Here is a 27,978-nt window from a genome sequence, read left to right as displayed (position 1 = left end):
GTACAAGATTGATTCTATGCTGGTGGAATTGCAAAGCTTTAGAACTGACCACTTGTGATGCTTTACAAATCCAATGGACCTCTACTCTCCACAGATGGGAGTGGCCTCAAGCCCCTAAAAATGTAAGCCAGAGTGGTTCTGTTGAACTAGTGAAGTCAATGGAGCTTTGCAGACTTACACCAACTGATGACTGAGCCCATTGGAGGGCTAGCCAGGGTACCCCAGCCAAATTCCAAGTAGGAAAATTGCATTGTGCCTCTCTAAAATTACCCCTGTACATCCATCCACTCCAGATTAAAGTATTTTCCAGGTCCTAGCAGTTTAGTGTTGCTCTGGGCTGCCAACATTTGCCCAGTTCTGCCCTGAGAAGGCTGCATTTCAGTAGTTAGCTGTGTTCCCCATCTCCATGCACTTACAGATGAGCAGTTGGCATCTTTCCCTATTCCCCTGAAACATGTTACTAACAAACAGCATCACACATTTAAGGAGCAGGGGATGCTGGAGCCAGACCTTACCACCAAACTGACTGTCCATGGCCCCAAGAGACCAGACCTGTTAGACACTCACACAGCCTAGCGCCCAAGGGCACACTGGGCTGGATTTCAGACCAACAACTGCTATTCAGGTGCAATAAGCCTAGGGTAGGCCCCTTAGCACATTTTACACACAAATGTAGCTTGCAGATGGCTTTTGGTTTCCTCTGGATGAAAGGGGCCATCATTAATTCTAATGAGCCCAAGTCAGACAGCAGGAGGGAAGGAGAGCTGACTAGAGTTTGGAGGAGTACCACTGTTAACCAGAGGACCAGGGGAAGGGAAGCCCTGCCCAAGCAGAGCAGAGGGACTCCCCAGCACAGAGGACTGAGGGAAACCCTACCCAAGGGGAAAAAGGGTAAGAAGCCCATGAAGCTGAAGGAGCTGGGACCTGGAGTAAGGGGGCAGACCTGGGTCCCTTCCCTGCTCCCCACCTCTCCTCTACCGGGGCACTAGCACAGCCCTCGATGCCCATGAATAGGGGCAAGAGGTGGCATCCTGACCCACCACACCAAGGAAAAGCGCAGGACCCACTACAGTAGCATCGGCCACTTGCCACAACTGCTAATGCAAGTAACTCAGACATATTTCCCCCCATATTTAGCATTAATAATTATACACACTGTTAATATTTCTTTCACAATCCTGTTTTCTTTATTTTAGGTGAGTGGTGTTACTAAAGGAATGGGCCGGACAAGAGAGAAACATGTACTGATCATGGTGGTTGTGATGGTAATTTGCTTTCTTCTTTGCTGGCTGCCATATGGGATCATGGCCCTGATCGCTACTTTTGGAAAACCTGGTCTAATTACGCCGTCCGCCAGCATCATTCCATCAGTCCTTGCAAAAAGTAGTACAGTCTACAATCCAGTCATCTACATATTTTTGAACAAACAAGTAAGTAAAGTTATATCCCTAAGGTCTGTTCTGATGCAATATGTGTCATGACATTGTAGGAACAAATCTTTCTTTTTAACAGGGACATTTTTAGAATAACCATGTAATGAAAAAGATTATGGAGCAGATCCTCAGTGGGTGTAGCTCCACTGAAGTCCACACAGCGACATTATTTTACACCCGCTGAGGATCTGCTTCAACAATGCAAATTATGCCAAATGTAAAAGAAAGTAATGGAGCTCTAACCCTCCAAAAGCAAATGGCGAAACTCACCAGGGAATAAGGAGGATGCCAAGGACATAGATTAAAAATGTGTGTGACAGAAGGTAGTGAGCATGGAGACCAGCTTCCTAAATAAAGAAGTTGGCAAGTCTGGAGCATTAAAAATAAAACAAACCCTGAACAACTAACTAAAGTTTCCTCTCTCTTAGGCCTTGGCTACCCTTGGCAATTCACAGCACTCCGTGGCAGAGCTGCAGCTGCAGCGCTCTGAAGCGCGAGTGTAGTTGCGCCGCCAGCGGTGCGAGAGCTCTCTCGCAGCGCTGCAAGTACTCCACCTCTCCGAGGGGAATAGCTTGCAGCGCTGCGAGTGAGTGTGCAGCGCTGCAGGCACTGATTACACTGGTGCTTTACAGCGCTGCACTTGATGCGCTTGGGTGGGGGGGGCGTTTTCACACCTCCGAGCGCAGCAAGTTGCAGCGCTGTACAGCGCCAGCGTAGCCAAGGCCTTAGTCAATTATAATTTGCCATCCAAACAAAGAGTTAAGAGTTAGACACTGAACAGAGGAAATCTTTGTGTCAGCAAGCTTGGCACCAGGTTCCTCAGAAATGTACTTCAGTCTGAAGTTTTTCTCAGGTATAGGCCATCTCAGCGAACCTACACTTTTCCATTCTACCTACTCTCCACCACATTATGACCAGCACATGGATATGGTTACTCTCTTCTCCCACAGCCTTTTCCTTCCTGTTTCACTTTTCTTGTCATCCTCTCAAATCCTTCAGTCACACCTCTGTCATTGTCTCCTCGTCAAAAGCAATTGTAAACAGGAAATCATCATCCAATGGGGGCATTTGTAAGGGGGCCCTGCAGAGTTCTGCTCTTGGCCCAATGCTATTCGATTTCTTTTACAATAGTGAAAGTTAATATAAAATCATTGCTGGTAATATTTACAGAGGACACAAATTGATGGAATGATAAATAATTCCAGGAGATAGGAGGTCAGACTCAATGATCATAATGGTTGCTTCTGCCTTAAAAATCTATGAATATTCCTATCCTTCCTCTACCTCGCCACATCCACTACTCCCATCCACAGTCCGCACTGCCTTTCCCCTCCTTCTTCTCTGTCTTGAAGTCATGCTTCCTCTCCCACACATTTACCTCTGTCCACTCCCTCCTCATAATCCATTTACTAGTCTCTCACCCAAACTGAGTTGTTTCCAACGCATTTTTCTTTCAACGCTGCTCTCATTATGTATTTATTTGTCTTTTGGCTACTTCACAATCTCCAAAACTCCTGGCCCTGCAAGCCAATGAGAACCTCAGTTGTGCAACTTCATCACAAAATATGCTCAAACACTTTGAGGAGAAATACACACAACATAGCCAAGTTGGCAATGTCTTTCTTTACATAGTCTGAATTTCAAGCACTGTTAAATGGATGTGAAAACAGGTTGATATTTTTTTAAACCATCATGATCATCAAATTTCTTAACTAATGTTTCAACACTAGAAACCCGATTTATTTTTATTTATAGAAGTAAACTTCTGGCTGGAATGAAGGGGAAGTGAATGAACATTTTAACAGATGGATGGAAGTAGCTTTATATACAAATGTTATAGTCTGTGCAGTCATTTAGAATATTAACAGGACTGAGTCTGTGCATGTTTTGTGGTAAAATATAAGCCATTCAGCATGTAGGTAAATAGTGTTTAACAAATTTCATTCATTAACTAATGTCCAAAATTACTAGTGACATACAATCCTCTATGATATGGGTACAGGAATTTATCAGCATGGAAGAGAAGAAAGAACACAATGTGTGACTATTAACAGTTGAAAGCATAAATGCCTGATCTAGAATGCTGTATTCAGATTTTGCCACCTTTTTATACGAACACTATTCCTGCTGTGAACAGGATGCCGCACAGAGCTGAATGATTTTGCATTTTAATAATATCTGTAAAGAGGAAAGTCTAGAGCAGCTGTCAGCTTTTCCCACTGGGGAAGAAGAGACATCATGGTGACCTAAAATGTATTTAAAGTTAGGAATACGTTCATTGATTTTGAGAGAGAAAATGTTCTGCATAGATGAATGGTTGTGGGTACAACCTACCATTATTTAGTGAAGAGCAAACAGGACACTGAGGAATTGCTACTGCCCTGGATTAGCAAGTGCTTGGAACAACTTGACAAGAGCATCAGAGGCTAGATGCTATGGGTCTGATTTACCGCGTCATTACTCCGGTGTTATACGATGGTAACAATTGATTTTATATAATTCTTTTCTTCTGATGCAGTACAAGACACTGGCCAGCCAATAAGCTGGAATTACCCTTTTTATCAGAAGGGGGAAAATTATATTGTTAAATTGTTTGGGTACAAATAGTTATAAGTATCCTAGTTCCAACTCAATGTGAACTTTACCACAAATATATTCCATCTATATGGCTGTCATAATTTTTTCAAATAAAAGTGGCAAAATGAAATTTAAGAAAAGCTCACAGATCATACTGAGGCAACTAGACAACATAAAAGGGCATTGACCTGGGAGTTAAGAGATAGCGACAAAGCACTAAGATTTGGATTGCATTAGGGAGAATAAAAGAGGAAAGATGTGCTTTGCCTAGAAACTTTTCCCTAGCAAACAGTCATATCCACACTTTCCAAGTTTATGCTCACCTCACACCCCATCACACTACTTAATTGCTCCCTGAGATTCACTTCATATGCAAATCATAGATGGCAATATTCAGGTATTTTGAAGTCCAAACCTGTAGGGTATTTTGTCCACTTGACTCACGCTCACATCAGAGAGAGAAGGTAGGTAACTCACTTTTCCCAGACATGAAGAAGAGCTCTGTGGAAGCTCAAAAGCTTGTTTCTTTCACAAACAAAAATTTGGTCCATAAAAGATATTACCTCACCCACCCTGTCTCATTAATATCCTGGGACCAAGATGGCTACAACAACAGAAGACATGTTTAACTGTTGCCTTTATCTGTTAGAGTTTTGTGAAGTGTCAGAATTACTGTCCTGTCCAATAAGTGCTTAAAGGAAAACAACTCTGCTTGGGAGACACTGTGGCTTCAGAACCAAAATAGCACCTTCATTCTGGAGCCTGATTCTGACTTACACCACTTGGGCAGTGTAAAAAGGCCTTCAACTGAGTGCAACTTACATTTACTTTGAGTTCGCTTTGGATGCTGGAGGGATGTAAAAGGGCCTTAGTATAAATGACAATCAAGCTCTTCAATTTCATGGTGAACTTTTGTGACTGCAGTGGTGTTATGTCTTCAGCATCACATGCTTGGGATAGGAAGGGGAACATCAGGGATCAGCCAGTTGGGTCAGATATTTTAATTATGACTCATAGCCCCCTGTAGTAAAATCTACAAGTCATTTCCTGCAGAATATGGGCTTGTTTTTGAATAATCTGATATCTTGCTTTGGGAGGGTGGTATAGCTTGTGTGCAGAATTGTGTCTGGAGCTCTACGGGTCACATGTAGTCTGCCCCTTTCTATTGCAATTTTTAAAAAAGTTTGTTGAAACCATAAAAAGCGATCCATTCTCTTCAGAGAGCAGCCAGCTGTGTGCTGATGAGCATTCAAGTGAAATGTATTAACATGTTAAATAATTTAAAGATGCAAGTCCTACGATGCAGTGTATTAGAGCAATCCCTGCATTTTATCTAGAGTATTTTCCAGCTACCCTGTGTGTGTAGAGATGTGGTTGTTACCTCTGAGGAGCTAACATTTTCCTTTGCCCTTGAGTTCCACAAAAGGGCCGGACTCCGCTTTGTGTATTCTCTTCCTAGAAACAAATCATGTAGGTGTTAGAAAAACAAAGCACCTGTTGGTAATCTCTCCTATCTCTAGGGCAGTAAAAGATTGTTTCTTACAGTACATTTTCTGGTGTCTTGACCAGTCTAGGTTTTAGATTTCCCAAGTGATGGGACTTCCACCACTTACTTTAGCAAACTATTCCACAGCCAGCTAGGTCTGATTGTCAGGAGACTGTTATTGATAATTTTAATTTTTCCCTTCGTGTCATCCATTATAGCATGTCACTCTCCAATAGGCCATCTTAAATAGTTCTTCACTCTCCTTGGTAGAGCTGATAGGAACTTTTTCACCACAAACAAAACATTTCACAGAGACAAATCTGTTTCCATAAAATTTTTATCAGGAAGATTTTTGAGTCATAAAGAGACTTTGTCTATAGTTGGGTGGTTAGGCTCCTAGACTAGATCAAGTCCCAGTACTGCCTGATTTAGAGTAATGGAGGATGAAAAACTCTGGTCCAAATCTGGCAGAATTGAGACTTGAACTGGGCACTCTATCCCAGGCCAACACCAACCCACTCCTGCAAAAATATTCAAAAGATTTTATTTTCATGCCAATGCAGAACAAAAACTAATTTTGAAAGCTCAAAAGTTGTCACGAAACAAAATTGTCATCCTCTGGTCACCTGTACTCATTGGTATTTACAGTCCTCAACTATGGCCAGAATGCTGTGAGGTCTCCATGTGCACTTTCATAGTTGCTTGAGTATATATTTTTGGGCACTCCGTAACATCTGCAGCGTCTTGGTCAACAGAACTATAATGGTCAGCTGATAGTTTAGCTAATCTGGGTTGTTGCCATTCAGTAAAAAAGTCAAACTTTTCTCCCTATGAAGCCTTTTCTTTGTCACTTAGAAGAAGATTATTTAGTTTGGATTGGAGCAATCTACGACTGTAGAGACTGAGTGGTATCTTGAGGGGACAGACGTTGAGGCCACTCTGCTTGAGTTTAAGCCAGACTTACACACCACCTCCAGCCTGTGCCACATGCTCTTCCCTTCCTCCCCTGGGGATTCACATGATCAGCATTAAATTGCTGTGTCAGTTTGGGGAAAGAATGGTCCCATTCAGTCTTCATCAATCCTGGCAGGTGCTTGAAATGGAGGTAGGAGTTCTGAGCAAGGGGGCCTCAAATTGCCTAAAGACATTCTATTGAGAAGGGCTCAAAACTAAAGATTAGAAATGGAGTGAAGCCGTCTTGTTATTCTTGCGGCTCCGGGACTGGTGAGCGGTACGGTGTTTAGGCCAAATAATCCACGTCAGTGGTTAAGCAGCACTTAAGAGGAGATACTGTTGCACAGCAGTCACACAGCACTGCCACTCTGCATGGTGCTCCAGAGTCATGTTTTATCTCTTTTGCTCATTCTTCTTTTGTATTAGGAGGATGTGACTTGACAGTGGGTAGTGTGTGAGATACGGTAAAGTTAAACTGGTGTCCCACTGTGCCAGGACCAATCCTACAGAAACTACTAACAAATCTCTGTATTTCTTCTCTGCTGTTTAGCATTTCACTGGGGAGGTTATACATACGTTGTCAGTGCACTTTGTGAAGTTACTGTAAAATGAAAGATGCTGTGTACAACGTATCTAACATATGAAAATAACCAGCCAAATATATATAGCCAGTCATAGGGATACTGTACATACGTCCCCAGGGAGAGCATTTCAGCAGGTTTTCCATTATGAGTAAAAATCCCTGGGGCCAGATGCTCAACTGATGTAAATCAGCATACCTCCACTGAAGTTAATAGAACAATGCCAGTTTACACCAGCTGAGGATCTGGGCCCTGGGCTTTTTTTCCATTCTGATCCTTTCAATCATATATTCCCTTCTTGCTTTAAGAAAATCACCCTGTATTATTATAACTATAACAAGGACATTCAGCCCAATATTTTAGTTTGTGTTAGTCTTACAGGAGGAAGAATTTATGATTGTCCAAATTGTTTAATTACTGCCAATATTTAGACTAAATCTGAAGATTTAAATGAGCCTAATACCCAGGCATGAATCTTTCTTAAGATAGAGATATGGTTGTAAGTAGTGTCAGAGTGGACTTCCTCTCCCCTGGCATACAAGCAGCACACAGCTAGAGCAGAACCTTGCACTTTGTATAATGGTTTGCATTAGCATATCAGGATAGGAGCATTGTAAATTCCCTCTGCACAAGTGGTAAATGATTAAATAAGGGAGAAGGAAGTGGATATTCAGACCCATGAACTCTAACCTCCCTGCCCCCGCCCTTTTTCAGAGTACAAAGAAGACCCAAAGGAAATCATACTTCTGCTTTCCTAAATTGAATCCGATCTCTCCCCACCCAGACTGGTGACTCCTTTCTTCTGTTTGCTTTATAGGATTGCCAAAGAAAGATAAACAGCTCTCCCTACATCTGCTCCCCAGATATTTAACTCTTCCCTGCCTGATTCACATTCCCCAGACTTGGCAGGAAAGGCTTACGGAGTGACTGTTTTCTTCTACTAGGGATCTGACAACGGACCCTTTATCAAGTCTGACAGGGACCCTTCAAATTTGCCTGTTAATTGTCTCTCTTTGCAGGAAGGGATATTTATAAAACAAAATCTCAAATGCACTGAAATTGTGAACAGAGCAGCTGTAAAGTGTGTCTGTTCCTGATCATGACCTGCATGCACTCCTCAAGTTTTACTTCTCTTTGCTTCTTTCAGAGGTAATTGCTCCGCCACTGCTCCATTTATCCTGAACACGTTATTAAACCTAACTACAGCAGGAAGGCATATCATATCAGTGAATTTCACAATCATGTGAGCATGGGAAGACTACAGAAGTGCTTGTTTCTCAGTTATAGCAACAAGTATTTGGGATTTAGGATTAATGCATATGGGGATTTAATTTGAAAAACATACATAAAATCTTTTAAAAAAATCTTATCAAATGAGGTTAGAAACACAATTCCTGACCTGAATTCCATGTTTAATGAGGTCAGATATTCATCTCTGGTTTCCTTTTACAGCACGGGAGCTGAATTTCAAAATTCATGTGTTACTGTTATACCATAATTTTCCCCCATAGTGATTCAGTGGGAGGAAAATTCCCCTGCCCTTTTTTGCATTCAGTACTTACAGACTTTAATAAAAGCATTTAACAAATTGAGTGAAAATTGATGCTTGGGTAAAATAATAGCAACGCTCAGTCTTCACATTACAGTAAGTCACTAGCTTAGAGATTTTATTGTGGGAAACAGCAAAACTTCCTGAAGTTGTAAAGCATCAGTCTTATTTTCAGATCTTAGAGTGTAAGGAGGGGACATAATTTGTCTCATAGCATAACATGTGTTGTTTAGTTGAAGGTAATGATGTAAGTACATGTACTTATCTCATAAGGCGATCTCAGAGTATAAATCAATCATGTGTTGTTCAGATACTGAGGTTTGGGCAGGGGGTTCTTGGCTGAGGTGGGAAGTCAGAGTTTCCACAGGTATCCGTGTACATTCATCACAAAGAGCTAGATGTCCACAGCTAGGAGATGGTTATCTTTGGCTGTTGGGTTTAGGTGGCTGGGAGGAAGGAACAGGTGGTATCATTAGCTGGAAGTGGAACAAGATGCGTTTCTAGAATCTGGGGCATATGGAATAACTTGGAAGTTAACTTGCTCAGATATTAGAGTTCCTAAACACAATATGTAGTTACCATGTACTACAGCACCCTAAATTGCATGAGGCTCTTTACCTATATAGGAGAACACAGGCGTGCAATCCAAGGCCCTGACCTGCAAACACAGGCTCTGTCAGCTATCAGCACAGAGAAAAAAAGCAAAAGGCATGGTTTGAAAATGAATGCCAAATATCTATGTTCAGAAAGAACCCTGGAGGATTTACTATTTTGACTTGGCTGATTGTTCTGATGGGATGCAGATCCCAGAGAACAGAGAGCTCTATAGACTGCACTAATAGCAGGCAGGATGGTAATTATTTTTAATACATTACAGCACTCAGATACTAAACTGATGGAGGCCACAGAAAAGTTCAGATAGACTACAGCACTTAGATGAGTTTTCTTTCTTAGTATGCAGATTTTAGTGAAGTGGAGAAAGGCCATGTTTAAGAAAAAGCCACCAGAATCATTGCAAATCATGTTTCAATCTCCTTGCTTGTCTTTGTATTTCCCAATACATCACAAAACAAACAAATCCAGTTACTCTGCATGATGGGCTCTTCAGATTACTTGGGCCTGAATCCTCAAAGGTAGATTTCAGTGGGATTTGGGTGCCTAAATGGATCTGAAGCTCAGTGTGTAAGCTGTAGTTGCATTTCTGCTTGCCCTTTTCACCAGCCCAGAATACACGGGTTTCTCTGACCATGGTTAAATTGCCTGTGCCACATTCTTCTCAATTGGTTCATCTCACCAGAAAAAGAAAGGGGAAGACAAAAGTTCCCCAGGCATGAAACATGTCCAGAAAAGAGACTGCAAGAGAGCCTTGAGCTCAACTATATTTTGATTACAATGTTCCTACAGCTTTATGACTTATAAGGGAAAAGATCTTTGGCAGTCCCATTGACTTCAGTGGAATGATGCCAACCTACAGCAGCTGAGAATCTGGCCCCAAATGTAATAATATTTTCTCACTGAGAAAAATCCAGGAAGGGACAAATAAAGGAAACCTGTAAGTTGGTTTTACCCCATATTCCTCTTTAAAAAAATCTGATTTACAAAAAGCCAATTAAAAATGTTCTGCATGCTACAAAGATCAAATCCCAGATCTCTACTTCTACTTGCACCCCACTCTTCTCTCCACCCACAGAACAATCATGATGAAATATTTGGGATAAGCATTAGAATTGCCAACACTTGGCGCTTAGGTAGACACTATGTACACTTTTAAACTAAACAAAGCTTATTAACACTTTCTAATAATGTGTAAGGCAGCTATTTTGACACCTTTGCCTGCCCTTGGGAGAGAGAGTCTTCCTTTCTCACAGTCAGTCCCATACAGTGCTTCAGGGCAAGGCATGTTGTAATGAATAAAATGACATTAATACAACAGTAAGGGCTAGATCGTGGCTTGCATTCCCTGCCAGGAGTCTACATGCATGGTGACTATTACAAGTCTCGAATCCTCACGTGGTTATTCACCATCATCTGGGATCAGGACACTGCCTCAAGACTTCAAAAATGTCTCAGTTGTCCATGTATACAAATACAAAAGTGATCAAGCAGTCTGTGACAACCATCATTATATCTTGCTTCTTTCCATTACTGAGCAGGACACATGTCAAGATCTTCTCAATGGACTCTGCACCATCACTGATATCATCTTAGACTCAGTGTAGCTTTTGCACATAACGTGGATTGGCGGATGTACTATTTTGCTGCTCGGCAAATACAAGAAAAGTGCTGTGACCAAAACTGTGACCTCTATATGGTGTTTGTAGACCTGACAAAGGACTTTGACACAGTTAGTTGCAAGGATCTCTCAAGCTAAGGATCTAGCACTAAGTTGGGCACCTGCTAGGGTGACCAGATAACAAATGTGAAAAATCAGAACAGGGAGTGGGGGTAATAGGTGCCTATTTAACAAAAAGCCCTGAATATTGGGACTGTCCCTATAAAATTGGGACATCTGGTCACCCTAGCACCTGCACAAATTCATCACCATTGTGAGCACTATCCAGGATGACATGCTTGCTAGAGTGCTGGAAAATGGTGCTTCATCAGAGCCCCTCTGTCACAAATGGCATTAAGCTGGGTGTGTGCTCACACCTATGCTAGTTCGCATTCTTTTTAGTGCTATGCTGCTCGATTCCTTCAAAGACTCTCAGCAATTCTGCACATATGTTAATACCTTCAATCTCCAGTGTCTTCATGCTTGCACTAACATGATCAACTTGCTCATCAGGGAGTTCCTTTTTCCTGATGACTGTGCACTCTTAGCACATGCCATTGAAGACATGCAGCATCTAATCGACAGTTTTTCTAAATCAGCAGAGCTGTTTTGACTGTCAGTCTCAAGAAAACTGAAGTGCTTTACCAGCCTGCTCTGAAATCGCAGCTGATGACATAGTGCTTAATGCGGTAGAAAAATTGTCATCTTGGCCACAGCTTATTTACTAATGCCGGGATCAATGATTAAATGACACAGCACATTTCTAAAGCAAGGTCTGCCTATGGTCGACTTTGTCGCTGCCTGTGGAAGGTGAGAGGCATTCAACTTCACACCAAGATTAATGTCTATTGTACAACGGAGGTAAGCAATCCTCTCTGCCAATGTGAAACATGGACACTCTACAGTGGGCAACTGAAGCAACTAAGGCATTTTCACATGTGCTGTCTGAATCTTATCTGTAACATCAAGTGGTTGGACAGCCTAGCAAACATTGTAGTCTTGGCACAGTGCTGTATGACTAGGGTTGAATCTCTAATCATACAGGACCAACTTCGCTGGGCTGGTCACTGTGACGTTGCACTCCATATGATTTTAGAAAATGAGTGTGAATATAATGTAACTGGAATATGCTTCATGCAAAAGGTCTCTTGTAAGGTATCATTACAAAGCTTATAATCTACTGAGTGTGGTCATCCTATTTGTATAAATGTATCATTCTTGTATCTGAAACTAGAAATATGAAATTTAACTCTGAGGTCCTATTGTAACTATGCAAAGTGTGGGCCATGGAGGTTTGGAATCTCGATGGCTCCCATCAACTAGGACAATTGGTTGTAAATGTTTTTTTTTTTTTTACTTGCAAGCCTTCCTGTGAGTCAGACCAGGAAGAATGAAGGCTTGGGGTCTCACAGGACATGTGACCATATCACCTGGTACTGGAATCCATCTAAAACCTGGGGCTTTTCCATTTAGAAGGAGGGGTGGGGACCCAGAGAGACAAAAGATTCTCACCTTGTGCCAAAGCTATATAAGGGGGTGGAACAGACCAAAGGAGGTTCCAGTCATGAGAAATCCTCTAGCTACCACCTGAGCTGGAACAAGGACTGTACCAGGAGAAAGGATTGGGCCCAGACTAGGAAGGAGTCCAGTCTGTGAAAGAAGCTTATTGAAACATCTCTGAGGGTGAGATCTAATCTGTAATCAGTTTCTTAATGTATTAGGATTAGACTTGCGTGTTTTGTTTTATTTTGCTTGGTAATTTACTTTGTTCTGTCTGTTATTACTTGGAACCACTTAAATCCTACTTTTTATACTTAATAAAATCACTTTTGCTTATTAAGTAACCCAGAGTAAGTAATTAATACCCGAGGAAGCAAACAGTTGTGCATCTCTCTCTATCAGTGTTATAGAGGGCGAACAATTTATGAGTTTAGCCTGTGTAAACTCTATACAGAGTAAAATGGATTTATTTGGGGTTTGGATCCCATTGGGAACTGGGTATCTGGGTGCTGGAGACAGGAACACTTCTTAAGCTGTTTTCAGTTAAGTCTGCAGCTTTGGGACGCGTGGTTCAGACCTTGGGTCTGTGTTTGCAGCAGGCTAGCGTGTCTGACTCAACAAGGCAGGGTTCTGAAGTCCCAAGGTGGCAGGGAAAATGGGCTCTGAGGTAGTCTCAGCACATCAGGTGGCAATCCCAAGGGGGTCTCTGTGACCGAACCCGTCACAGTCACCTTGCACATATGGATGATACACAACTTCCCATATCTTATAGACAGCTGAAAATGGGAGCATATAATGCGGGAAGGGATAGCTCAGTGGTTTGAGCATTGGCCTGCTAAACCCTGGGTTGAGAGTTCAATCCTTGAGGGGGCCATTTAGGGTTCTGGGGCAAAATTGGTACTTGGTCCTGCTAGTGAAAGTAGGGAACGGGACTCGACTCAATGACCTTTGAAGGTCCCTTCCAGTTCTATGAGATAGAACTATCTCCATTTATTTACAATGGGAGGCCAACAAAGATGACACAAGGACACTCTCAAGGCTCACCTAAAGGCTGGCTATGTCAACCCATGTGCCTGGGAAGCTGCTGCTGCTGCCGCCACCAGATCAGGATGGTAGTGATCTTGTTGGTCTGCGTCTGAAGCCATTGAGACCAGCCAAACAGAATAAGCCAAAAAGTGTGACTGAAGAAACCAGGCTGTAGCAAAAACACATAGCCATGTCCACCCGACACACAGACGCATCTGCAGATGCCTCATTGGTTTACATTCAGACAAGATGACACATTGAAATAGAAACTTACCATGACAGGAGACTGCAGCAACAGCAGCATTTCCAGCCTGCTCTGGATGGAGGCAAACAGGAGCCATGCTGCTGTTGGATGCCCAAAGAGGAATCATTGCTGACTCATCCAGAATTGAACATGCTCACTCTGTCTCAAATAGGGCCCAAAGAGCAACCCCTTCTTTAGTCTGCTGGCTTGCCCCTCATGCTCTCTCTCTCTCTCTCTCGGGGAGGAGAGTGTTACTGTCAGCATTATCCATGGACAGGTATAGAGCTCCCACCCATATTGTGGCTGACCCCTGTGCCCAGCCCAAAGTGGGGGAAGAGTCTTTGCATACTCCCTTCTCTCACATTGAGAAGGACTATAGGGCCTTGTCAGTACCCATTAAATTCAACGTGAAGATTCCCACTGATTTCCATCAGGCCCTTGCTTCATTTAAAGTGTCAGGCTTCAGCCATTTTTTGCTGGAATCTTGTTTTAAAAGCAAGTTACTAGAATGTCTGTCTGGGTTTTTTTTTTTTATTTTTTATTGTGAGAAAAGTGGATTCTTCATTTTCAAATAACTCAAATCTGACTGGTAGGATTTTGCCCAAATTCCATCATCTCCTTTCCCTGCCCCTCCCCCCCATTATTGTAGGGAGACAAAGCATGGGACATTTCAGCCCCAAAAGATCAGATGTTTCTGAAAGAGATGAACATGCATGCACAGAGCATTATGACAAGTACTGTTTTGGAACCTTAAGTCTAGTAAGCACAACCAGCAGCCACCGAATTATTGGATAGGCTGCTACCCAGCTAATCTAATATGCATTTTTGAACATGTCCATTCATGTTAGGTGGTATATATTTTTGGTGCTTTCCTGGGGGGTTGATTTCTCCCATCCATCACCCAACACTGAGAACACAGCTCCAACCAAGGCCAAATTCAACACTGAGACACACAAAAATCAGTGGACCCTTTTTGAAAATGCATGCCCTGATGGCACCCCAAGGAGATCAACACAGCAGGCAGTGAATTAACTGAGTGCATCAGAAGCAGCTGTAACTGTTCTCAGGAATGGGATAACAACTTCTAAACACATCTGTGTATTGAACCCTTAAACTCGCAAAAGAAATGCATATAAAATGTCAAGTGTCAGGGAAAGTGGTAATTTGTTTTAGTGTTTCCTGTCTCTGGGCACTATCTTGCTTAGGGTCAACGTGAGATGGACAGGCCTATGATTACTAGGTGGTCCTGCTTATCTTTTTAAAATATTGGCACAACATTCATTTGGAATGTCCACAGTGTTCCAAAGCTTATAAAAAAACAACAACCAACATTCATGGTCCAGTAAGCTCTTTAGCCAGCTTTTAAAAACTTTTTGGGTGCAAGTTATCCAACCCTGCTGATTTGAAAATGTCTAAGCTTAGTAGCTGCTCTAACATCCTCCTGAGATACCAGGGATATGAATACATCATCTGTTTTCAATGTACAACAACAAATAGCCATCTACTTCATGGACACTAAAGTTTTCCTGGATATATACAGTGGGCTGTTTAATTGTACACTTGACCTGGTAATGCTTGCATTCTCAAGACCTTCTGGTCTTTTAAAAAAAATGATTGTAATCTGGAGGAAAATGAGATGTTCAGAACATCTAATTCAGTCAATACACTGCTGAAACCACACTATTTTGGGAGATGTGGGATCATTTCATATAATAGATCCATACAATAGCTCTGTAGGGAGCATACACAGAGACAACTGTCTTATAAATCAATAAATTACAAGGTTTAAGGTCTTGTTTATTGATTCATGTGCCACTTTTTTTTGAATTTTTCAATCACACTCACTACTCTTATAGGTGATTTTAAAGAAGTCTTTTCAGCTGAGAAATGCTTTCCTCAAAAGGGCCTGTGCAAGCTGAAAATGAGGTGAACCAAAAAACAAAAAACCCCAAGGATGACCACACTGTAATATACTAAAGCAAGGTAATGTGCAGTTATCACCACAGTTAACTCTTCAAATCCAACAGAGCAAATGCAACTGACAATCAAGGCATATAAACAGTAAGGTCTCTATGATCTGGAAATATTTTGCGTTGAAGTGGTATTTAATTGTAACATGGGTTTCAAAATCTTTGTGAGTGTATATTACACGAGAGCGAGAGAGAGAGATAACAGCTGTGAAAAAAATCAAGGCAGGCACATCTTACATTTCATTTTCTAAAAGTTAAACAGTTAAAGCCTGAATTTAGAATGCACAACAGTTCTACAGAATGAGGGAGAAACCGCATCAGGTTGTTTTTTCAGTTTTATAAGTAGTGTTAAATTCTGTTACTAACTATAGTTATTGTTAGTTATATTTGTATTACAATAGCATCAATTAGAATTTGTGTCTCGTGCTAAGCAATGTACAAAGATATAGTAAGACACAATCCTTGTTCAAAAGACTATTATCTAGTTCAGCGGTTCTCAAACTGTGGGTTGGAATCCCACAGTGGGACATGAACCGGTTTTAATGGGGTCACCAGGGTTGGCGTTAAGTTTCCTGGGATCCAGGCCAAAGCCAAAGCCAGAGCCCCACCACCTGGGACCAAAGCCAAAGCTCAAGGGCTTCAACCCTGGTGGCGGGGCTCAGGTTACAAGCCCCACAGCTGGGGCTGAAGCCCTTGGACTTTGTTCCTCCCGCCCCCATCTGGGGTGGCTGGGCTTGCGCAGGCTCATGCTCCAGTCCCCCCCTCCTGGAGTCGTGTAGTAATTTTTGTTGTCAGAAGGGGGTCCCAGGGCAATGAAGTTTGAGAACCCCTGTCCTAGTTCTAATACAAATGTAACAAGGGTTTGACAAACTGGAGGGAGTACTATGGTAAACACCCACACCTTTGGTTTTTGCATTAAATGTGTGCATTTTCCCACTGTTTATTCATCTGGAACCTCTATCCTGCTGTTCTTATTCAGGCAAAACTGCAATGGGAGTTCTCCTGCTGAAGTCTACTCAGTGGGTGGGGCTGCATGCTCCTTTGCTACATAAGTAATAAAAGGGAGTTCATCCTTCACAGACAGTTGGTTTCTCCAAGGACACCCAGTGCATAGACAGGGCGCTTATGGGGGAAAGAAACAGGTGTGCATTCAAGCTGAAATACAATAGCCTATACTCACTCAGTAGAATGCCTGATCCAAAACCCAATTAAGTGAATGGAAAGATGCTCTGTAAATGCATCAGTGCCACCAGTGACAAGTTTGCCCCCACTTTCTTGAAGATTTTGCTATTTCTAAACCTTTGTTTAGAAAACTTTGCTTAGTGCCTGGATGGTATGATGATAAACACCTATTAATTAAAAAACAATAGATGACACTGTCCAGTTAAAAACACAAATGACAGATTATTAATTCTAGACTGTTCTTTTTTCTCTCCAACTGGTCTCGCCCGGGCCTAATGCAATGAATCTTTGAATGGAAATCTATCTATTTTAGCTCACATCAGGTATTCAAATCCTGAGTCTTATGAGCGGAGATCATTGGCTTTTCAAGCTTTTCTGAGAAAGTTTCAAAGTGTGGTAAGCAACCCCCAGAAAGCTATCTTAAAATTGTGTTGCAGCTGTAGCATATTCCAAACTAAGTAGATAAAATATACAGCATCTGCTTTCTTGGTCAGAAATGCGAGTTGCTAGAATTCATATTAGACGTTGACTGCAGATGAAATTCACTCCTAGCATATAGCCAGAACAAGCTATGGGCACCACTTTAGCCCTATGTTGAGGGCGTAAGTGGGACATGAGTGGTGCCTGGGATTTATGCTGGCTCTCCACATAGTGGTGTATTTCATGCTGCCTGTATAACACAAATGTGGTCTTATGGCACTACTGCTTTGCATGACACAGGCACAGGCCTTGGTGAATTGTGTAACAAGACATTGTTCAAATCTCTAAAATAAACAAATACAGATTCATGGTCACAGAATTTAGGTGTTGTTCACAGTATATAACTTTGTTATGCAAAATGACACCTTTGGAGAAAATGAATGTTAATTGGCAATAGATGGATTAGTACCATAGCCATTCCCAGGCTGCCTCTCTTGTGCCACACAACTACAGCTCACACAGTATGTTTTGTGGGGAGGGGGGGTAGAAGTCAGTTGGGAGTAGAAGATTTTGACTTCTGAAAAGATCATGTAAATAATATCATTCACCTGGAAAATCTTTAATTTGTTACTTCCTGAAAACTTATTGTCTACATTCACCTTCTGATGCAATTTTTTGAAGACTTAAATCATGCAAACATACTGCAATTTCTAATTACTGTCAACACAGACCAAGTTATTTATAGCATCCTAAAATATTTTCTTCAGTATAAACAAATCTCTCCCCTGCGGTCTTCACCATTATTTTCTTCCCATAAAAATTCCAGGTAGAGCCATACACAGCAGACACCAGTGGCAGGACTCCTGTCATCTCGGATAAGTGGAATTTGATTGCCCTGTATGTCATTTTCAGTCTTCAATTCCTCCCAGCCCATTAAATGGAAACTGTGAGTTGAGGCGAGTTGAAGACTAAAAATGCTGTGCAGAATCAAGGTAATGTTTCCTCTGCTGAAGAACGTCTGCTCTGGAGGAAGCCCATGGAACACTCATGAATAGAAGGCAAGGTAGGTAAGAATATGTTCAGTTTTGTCCTTTGCAATTGTTCTGGTAAGAGTTCAGAATCCACATGAAATAGTAAAATATTGTGGCACTTCTGACAATATAAATAAATCTGATGAAAGGAGGAGAGAGTTTACATTTGTAAAACAAGAAACCTTGCTTTCTTTGCGGGTTTTTATGGCTTGAAAGGAGGAGTGAGTTTACATTTGTAAAGGTTGTCAGAGCCAAGATGGAAAGATGCAGAAATAACCTTAGTATCAACTATCCACGGTGTTTTCCTCATTGCTCTAGGAAGTACTGTACAGTCTCCAAGAGAGACATCACAAGTCTCCTCCTTTCTCTGATATTGTGTTTTAGTCCCTGTGTCTTTACTCCTGAATATATTAAACATCATTATATTTTGTTCTAATACAAGCTGTATAATGTTTCCTAGTTTCCAAAGAATCCTCAACATATTTGCATGTCTGTTTTCAACCTTCTTATGGCCATTGCTTCAATGTAGCTCCAGCTCGCCAGGTGAGGGTGAAGTTAAATACAGGATATCAGTGTTATTAGTAAAATTAGGTATGGTTAATCTGTGAAACAGATGTTAAATACTACAAGTCCAGGTTCCATTGAAGTTTATGGGAGTTTTGCCATTGAGGTCATTGGGGCCAGGATTCATCCCAGGCATAGTTTGGATATAGCCTTCAACATTGGACATTTCTGTAGTATATTTAATGTTTGGCAATGACTTTTTTTTGGCAAAAGCAATCCCATGGTTATCTATGCTACAGAGAAGCTGGCTATGAATTATCCTAGATCACTTGCAGGACTTCCTGTAGCACCAACCTTCTGGGAATGCTTTCAGGCCTTATAATTCTAGTCATGCTCTTTTTATGTTAAGATTCAGGCCCTGAGTTACCTGCCCATGTTTTGAAGGATCCACTCATCTCTCTTCTTATTCAGGGAAGTATTGGTGGGATGAAGTCATTATTATACTGAGCAACTAAATATCTACCTGAGGGTAGAACATGGCATATTAAGAAGCACAAGTAAATCTAAGCATAAGGGACCTGATCCTAAGACCACTGAAGTCAAAGGAAAGACTCCATTGACTTAATGAGCTCTGAAAATCTGATTCAGAGGTGCCTCAATCTGTGTACCAACTTCTTGTACATTCAATTTGAGCCTGAAAGGTGCTGAGCACTTGAAGACAATGGAAGCTTTAAGCTCTAAAGCACCTGTAGACACTCAAGGCCCAATTTTCACAATGCTCACTAAAGTCAATAGGTGCTGAGGACACCACACAGGACTAGAAACCAAGCAGCCTTCAGTTATCAATACAAGTGAACACGCATGCAGTCAGTTACCAATTTTATATTTGGAAATTGCTATTTGTACACAGCAGCATGATCAAAAACAGGTACACAAGATTAGTGCACAATTGAAGATGTGTGACGGGATCCCAAGGGTACAACCAGGAACTGTGGGACTCCTGTGACCTCTTAAACCTCCAGCCTGGGCTGGCTCTCAATGATTTGCCAGTGACAACGGTGCCTGGAGGGGTTTGCTGCTTATCATTCAGCCACCAGCATGCAGAGGCACACCCAGCTAAGTTGCATGAATGCTCTCCAAGCTATTCATGAATGATTTGCTGGTGTTTTCCAGTGTCTCCCCCAAGCCCCCAGTCTTGCAACCCAGATATATACCATCTTGCACTGCCCAAGACCTTCTTTTGAAGAGTGCAAACTTAGTCTGCCACTTCATCAAAGGAAAGGGACATGTACCAGCATTTGTAACCTGAGCAGATTTCCCAAGCACTTCAGACAAACTCACTAGTAAGGATGAAACATTAAAATAAGTTTGACTACAGAAAGACAGATTTTAAGTGATTATAAGTGGTAGACATAAAAAGTCAGAGATAGCTACCAAAGAAAATAAAATGTAAGCACACAGTCTAAATCCTGAACCTTATTAGATTAAGCAGTATTTGGATCAAGCAGTTTCTCTCACCCCACTGGATATTGCAGGTAGGTTACAGTTCTTAATAAACAGGCTGATTTTCCTTGTCAGCCTGGGACCAAGCACCTCAGTCCAAAGTCTTTATCTGATCAGCATTCTTGTTGCCTTCAACGGAGGTGGGGGAGGAGAGAGGTAATCGCATGATGCCACTGTCTCTTATTTTATACCCTCAGTCTATGTCTGGGCTAGTATTTCCCAGGCATGTCCTGGTGGAGCTTGATGAGTCACAGAGTTGAGCAATCCCCATTGTGTGATGCTTGTGCAACTCTTACAGAATTGTAAATCCCTTGTTTATAACTCATCTGCTGATTAATAATTGTTTAATGCCCAGACGGGTGTGGGTCACCTCCTTTGTTGTCTCTGGAGAACTAGCAGTGGCCATCTCCCAAACTCACAATGTATTTCAAAATCTCAACTTCATACACACTAATAATATACATATTTTGACAGAACAATGGGTTTCAGCAGATCATGACCTTTCATATGAGATATTTTACATGGCGTGCTTTGTATGAAATATCACAACTGTATAGGAGTGGTGAATATTGGAGATACAGGGTGCTACTTTCAGATACAGTGTGTCACAGGATGATCCTTAGAAAATCTGTCTCTAAAAACACGGTCATTGGCTAACAGACACTAGAGTGGAGTTCAGTGGGAGTCGGAAGTCTTTTCATTGTTTCAGTGACAGATGGATAAAGCCCCAAGTATCTCAGCAATTTAGTTATTCTAAGCAATTCAGCACAAAAAATTAGCTACTTTGCAGTTTTATGGTTCCATAGGTTTACATATCACTTATGGACTCTAATGACTCAGCATCTATTGAACCCAAATATTTCCAACTTGGACTCATGTGTGACCCAAATCTACAGCCAGTCTTCCTTTCTCCATTTCTTATATTTTCTCTTCCCCCCCCCCCCCGACAAGTTTTTCTTTCTTACTGTCTTGTTTTTACCAGAGCAAAGAATTTTTTGGTAGCCATTCTACAATTCCTGCCATCTTCCGCTAACTGACCATCCTTTGACACAGCACTTTCCAAGCACTCCCTGCTAAATAATTTGCCAGATGTCTGCTTAAAAACCATCTGTTCTTGGCAGATGCTAACATCAAATGCTTATCAGATCCTGAACGTTTTTGATTTCTCCTATGACCGAAACTAGATCCTGTTTCCCCTGGATTTAGATGTACACTTGAATCCCATCAAGTTGACAGTTCTTGGGGTTGACAGACAGTTAATATAATGCCAAGTCTGAAAAGTCAACATGCTGAGACAGTACATGGTTCAGAAAAGAACCACCAATACCCTGACTGTTCAACTTCTATTCCTCCTTAAAGGGCTAAAAAGTTTTGATCATGCAAACCTAAAATTCATTTGCAAATCAGAGCTATTTCTTTAACATCTTGCTCTTAACAACTGAGGAGAGTCAAATCTTTCAGGAATTTTCCTCTCACACCAATTTTAAACTACAATCTTCATTTATGGATCATGAACAACTTTCCTCTTTTTGGAGAGGACTTAGATTCAACAAACAGCATCCAATGTAATGAGCTACCATTTCTCTTTTAAATCTCATTATCTGGTTGATTGATGTGTAACCTTCTAATTGATACGGCTGACACCTAAATCTTATGGTACACTTTGAAATGGCAGATCCATAACTCATAAGATTTTATTGTTTTTTTTTATGTAGCAGAATAAGCATCATAGACAATATGCAAGGTGTATATTTTGCTGACTGGATAGTTTGATAAAAAAATCTCAAAATGACAAAATTCTGTTGATAATTTAAAATACCACATATGTGATAATATATATTGTCTGGAGTTGAGGTTAAAGGTTTAAAAGTATTGCCCAATGAATGAAAAAGGAAGTGACTATGGACCTGCCTTCACTGCAACAGTTAGCTCAATTAGCACGCAACTTACTGCACTCAGGCTAGGCTAGCTCAAGTGAGAGCAACCACAGTGCAACACACTGGAGTTACACAGAGTGATTTGATTAGCAGCACAGAGTGATTGGGCTGGCTGATGATGACTTGTAGCTGGAGCTGCTGCATCCTCACAGCATTACTAGCTCCAGCATCAGCACCCTTGAGCTTCAGCCCCATTCTCCCAACAGGCTGGTTAGCACCACTTAACCCAAGCCAGAGATCTGTGTGCGGAGAGGAATCGAATTGGGGGTAATGCTCAAGTTATAACTCAAACTAACTGTGCTGTGAAGACACACCCTATGGAGGGTATGTTTCAGGATTAACCAGTTTATACATTAGTTGGGAGCAATAGCATAAAGCTATTAGAGCATGGTACTCAGTTTGATTGTTTAGAAAGGGTATTATATTTATATACAGTGTGAATGTAAATATATACACCATGTATGCTTATGATATATCCATACACACCAGAAGCATCTCACATCCATCTATGGCAAATTAAAGAGCGGTATGTGATGGGTTCAGTCACAGAGACCCCCTTGGGACTGTCATCTGATGTGCTGAAATTACCTCTGAGCCTGTTTTCCCCTGTCAGCTTGGGACTTCCAAACCCTGTCTTGTTGAGCCAGATATGCTAGCCTGCTGCAACATAGAACCAGGGTCTGGTCCACACCTCCCAAAGCTGCAGACTTAACTGAAAACAGCTCAGCAGGTTACCTGTCTCCAGCACCCAGACTCCCAGTTCCCAATGGGATCCAAACCCCAAATAAATCTGTTTTACTCTGTCTGAAGGTTATACAGGGTAAACTCATAAATTGTCCGCCCTCTATAACATTAATATAGAGATATGCACAGCTGTTTGCCCTCTCCCTACCCCAGATATTAATCACTTACTCTGGGTTTATTAATAAGCAAAAGTGATTTTGTTAAGTATAAAAAGTAGGATTTAAGTGGTTTCAAGTAATGACAGAACAAAGTAAGTCACCAAGCAAAATAAAGCAAAAACACGCAAGTCTAAGCCTAATACATTAAGAAACTGATTACAGGTAATATCTCACCCTCAGAGATGTTCCAATAAGCTTCTTTCACAGACTAGACTCCTTCCTAGTCTAGGCCCAATCCTTTCCCCTGGTACAGTCCTTGTTAGTTCCAGCAGACATGTCAAGTGGTAAACAGGGGTTCTCTCATGACTGGCAGCCCCCTTTGTCTTTCTCCACTCCCTTTTATAGCTTTGGGACAAGGCAGGAATCTTGTCTGAGCTTGTCCCCACCCCCGCCTCATCACTGGAAAAGTAAAAGGATTAAGATGGATTCCAGTATCATGTGACATGGTCACATGTCACTGTAAGACCCCTAGTCTCCATTCTTCCTGGGTTGGGTGCACACATACACAGGAAGGCATGCAGGTAAATAAACCATTTACAAGCAATTGTCCTAGTGAATGGGAGCCATCAAGATTCTAACCCACACTTTGCATAATTATAATAGGACCTCAGAGTTATACTTCATATTTCTAGCTTCAGATACAAGAATGATACATACATACAAATAGGAGGAATATATTCAGTAGGTTATAACCTGGGTTATACCTTACAAGAGACCTTTGCATAAAGCATATTCCAGTTACATTATATTCAGTCATAAGCATAATTCCATAAAACATATGGCGTGCAATGTCACCGGGTGCAACAAATTACTGTGCTAAGTATCACAGTCTCATTACTGTATGATTAATTGCCACTTGACTTACTCTAAACTAGTGCTGTTTGAAAAATGGAAAAATATTTTCATGACTTTTTCAGATTTGGGGTCCCCCCCTTTTCCTTTCTAGCGTGGAGTAAAATAAAATGAATTATATATAGGGCTTAATTTCCCTCTTCCCCTCCCCACCACCCATTTTTCCTTTTGCTACAACTTTTCTAAACTTTCTCAAACTTTGGAAAAGTTACTTTGGCAAGAGAACAAAAAAAATTACACTAACTCTGCCACTGTGACTTTTCCAAGTTCAGGAAAAGAAATAGAGTGGGGAAGGGGGGAATGAAAATAAAGAAAAACTCTGTACATCATTCATTTCATTGAAATCAGTGAGGATAAAAAGAAAAAAGAGAGAAAGGGATAATATATAAATATTTGAAATTGCTAAAATAGGATTGACAAAAAATGGGAAATTTTGAAAAAACTGAAACCTTTTTACAAAGTCTGCGGTCTCTTGGTGATGGGGAGAGGGGAGAGGAAGAACCTACTAGATATGTGTTTCAGAATTTCAACTGAAATTTCATCCAGATCTAACATTCCAAAATACTTATCCACTTTAAAGAGCTGACTGGAAAAAAAGTGTTTCTGCTCTTTCTCCCCCAAATGTGGTATATTCCCCTCTAAAATTATCCCAGTCTGAGGCCTGGAACATGGAAGATTAGGTCCTGGGTCTCATAACAGCTCTTCTAGACAACAAAATATCACAACTTTAATTGGACACCTCACAGCACTACAGGACTATGAATTGGAACTTGATTCCAGTTCCCCACCAGGGGACACAACACTTATTTCTAGCTGTTGAAAGGCCAGAGAGGATTTTGAAAGCTGAGATACTTCAAAGTACAAAATAGCTATTTTAGGTCATTAGTTTTAATTTGTCTTCTGAGCCCTGCACAGTTGGACTCTTGATAAATAACCAGGGCATTGTGAGGAAAAAGCAGGGCTATAGACCTACCCCCTGCCTTCAGTCACCATCTATGGAGAGGAAAGCACAGCATGAGGTTGCCCCATCATAACGAGTAATAGTAGATCATGTCCATTTCCCCTGTGTTCCCTCTATGGGATGTGGCTCTTCACCAGCCTGCAGTTAGCCCTGGAAACCTTTACCTACAAAATAAACCATCCTCCCCATAACGTTTATGAGATATATTGTGTCCTTATAATTTGGTACTTATTGAAATATTTCAACAAATTTTTTATTTAAAAAGAAAATCTATTGAAAGGAGAAACAAACAAGCAGAACTAAATTCTTCTAGCATCCCTCATTTGGGAGGCAGTAGAGGGGAAAATATATTTTAAAGTCTTCAACTGTAAAGTAAGGCCTGGTAATGTATTTTCTGTTCTCTGATCAGTTCAATTTGTTCTAGCAGGCTGCTTCTCTGGTTAATATTGCATTAGCTCTGATTTTGAGAGCAGAGTCTTTGAAACAGTCAGCTCTGCCTTTCAAGTGGTGCAGTGGCTCAGGTTGATGGTGGCATTTTCAGAAGATTGAATTATGATTTATGAAAAAATAAAAGTAGCCAGAGACTTGGTAACAATGTGAAAAACTGTTTGTTCTTTAAAAAAATAGCCACTTCTTTGACAACTGCTTGATACTTCCTCCACCCCCAGCTGCCTCATGCTTAAACAATGCTGTGACAGACTGACCTACATCCGCTTCAGTACTCTCCTCTCGCTGTCAGAGCTGGGAACTGCTGAGAGTAGTGCTTTGAAAACAGAAGTACCTAGCAGGAAACAACTAACTTCCAGGAATACCAGAGCAGCGCTCCACCATGTTATTGACAGCTGTGTGAGTGAAACACAGGTTGATGCTGTAATAGTCCCTGACTGGATGGCTCATGAAACCAGGCAGGAGTAAAGAGGACAGTGCTGCAGCGGGTGCTGTGGGTGTCATTCTGTATATAAGAAAGATGACCATTTGTATCATTGTTGCTACCACTGTCATACAATTGCAACAAATCTTATACAAAGTATGTCATGTAAGGTGTCAATGGAAAAGCTATGATTTGCTAAATATGATTAGCCTGTTTATATGCTTGTTTCATCTTTGTATCTGACATTAAAAATATTTGCTACATACTTGTATCTTAAATATGTGTTGTATTCCTGGGTGACACTGGTCAGACAGAATTTACATCAGGGCTAGAGAGCAATGTGTTGATGGCCTATGAAGGACACTCCACTCTCACAATAGATCATTGGGGGGGGGGGGGAGGGAACGCATCCTGTGCAGATAGCTCTTCCTGAGGATTCCTCAGACAGCAAGGAGTCAATGGTCACCCCCAGTGATTCAGCAAAACATGTAGGGACATGTGATATGCTCATGTGACCCTGAACTCCATCTTGGGGCAGTAACTTTCCACAGACAGGGGCTGTGGGCTTTGTTTGGGACAATAAGTTTCCATGCATATGGCAGAAGATATAAAAGACCTCTAAGACATTGCCATTTTGCCTCTTTCCTGCTCTAATTCTCTGGACTATAGATTTGCAACTAAAAGGAGCATCTTGAACTATGGACTGAGGACCTTTCAATCTTTTGGAAGTTACTAGATACACTTTACAAACCAGCCATCTATTCCAACATAGCTACAAACCTGGTATAAGGACTTTGTAATCATTTGTATGTATATGATCTATTAACCACTCTCCTCTTTTATTATTAAATCTTTAGCTAGCTTACTAAGCATTGGCTGACTGTGTGATATTTGGGTAAGGTCAGAGATTAATATTGACCTGAGGATGTGTGTCTGATCCTTTGGGATTAGAAAGAACCTCACATATGGTGAAATGGGTTTTTAATAACATCTCACTATATTAGATTGGGTTGCTTGGAATGCCTAAAGGATACTGGATTTAGCCTCTGGTTAACCAGTGTGGTACTGCAGAAACTCTATTGTTACTGGTTTGGTGAATCTAATTATAGAATAAACCACCAGCTTTGGGGATTTTCTGCCCTGATTCTTGCAGTCTGCCCTGAGTGTAGCATTCTCAGTGTGGCCCATCCCAGGCTCCTGGTGACAGGGGTGATAAACTCTACTAGACTAGCCTCTTCTCCCTAAACATGAATGAGGGTGACTACCTGGCTCACCATCTGGGATCCTTTTGTTTCCCTAAGCTAACCTTTTCTTAGTTTTAGCAACACTGTAACTAAGGTGGAGCTCTGCCTAAAAGTGGATCCAGGGGCTTCATCTGTCTCTGTCACCCCACTCTTCCATGTCCACCAACTTCCTCAGGGCAAGTCTACACTACACTACATGACCTAAGTTATGTTGACATCCAGCCACCACAGTAATTATAGCACTTTTGCATGCCCCCACTATGCTCCTTGTGTTGGAGGTGTGCGTCACCACTGGGAGTGCTTGCACTGATTTAACTGAAAAGCAGCAACAGTTGATGTAAGAAATGTGGCATCTACAATGACACTGCGTTGATCTAAGCACTACATCTCTCGTGGAGGTGACATTATTAACTCTGTGTAGTCGATGAGTTACATTTTAGCATAAACACTTACAGAGTTAGGTTGATGTAAGCTGCCTTCTGTCACCCTAACTCTGTAGTGTAGACCAGGCCTCAGAGCCAAAGTAGAATTTATCTGTCTTTCCAGAGTGCACAGAGGCATTTGTATGATTGCTCCAACCACATCCTCATCACCTCTGCTGGGGTAATGTGGGGCTTCCACAGTGCAAAGGGGTGCATGTCACCCTCTGTGGATCATCCTTAGTCTAAGTGTACAATAAATGGGGCCTTCAGTTCCAGGGGAACTTGAACTTTAATCGCACTTTTCTAGCTGGTCTCTTTTGAGCCACAGCATAAGCCAGCTTTCTACTTGCAGAGATCTTTCTGCTATTATTTTACAATGTTGCCAATTATTGCACATTTTTCATGCTGCATAATAAGATTTTGACCCCTGCTGGAGCCAGTTTGGGGATAATGTGAGAAGCACCAGCCCTCATCCCTCTGTTCCTTCTCTCCCCTCCCCACCCCACCCCCACAAGAGGGGTCAGTCTGCTCTCTGCTTCTCTCCCCATCTCTGTGCT

At 41.5% G+C, this 27,978-nt stretch overlaps 1 protein-coding gene across 1 annotated transcript in view; it reads left to right on the top strand.

The window, feature by feature from the left end:
* Window positions 1-27,978, top strand: part of LOC128843449 (vertebrate ancient opsin-like) — a 166,976-nt gene that overhangs the window by 112,465 nt on the left and 26,533 nt on the right. The window contains exon 3 of the mRNA XM_054040299.1: window positions 1,197-1,430. Within this exon, the coding sequence (XP_053896274.1) occupies window positions 1,197-1,430 (234 nt within the window). The remainder of the gene's footprint in view (window positions 1-1,196; window positions 1,431-27,978) is intronic.

The sequence above is a fragment of the Malaclemys terrapin genome, chromosome 9 (genome assembly GCF_027887155.1).
Source record: "Malaclemys terrapin pileata isolate rMalTer1 chromosome 9, rMalTer1.hap1, whole genome shotgun sequence".
In the NCBI taxonomy this organism is placed as follows: Eukaryota; Metazoa; Chordata; order Testudines; family Emydidae; genus Malaclemys; species Malaclemys terrapin.
Note: the sequence above shows the minus strand (reverse complement) of the source record. Positions and strands in the feature narration are given on the sequence as shown.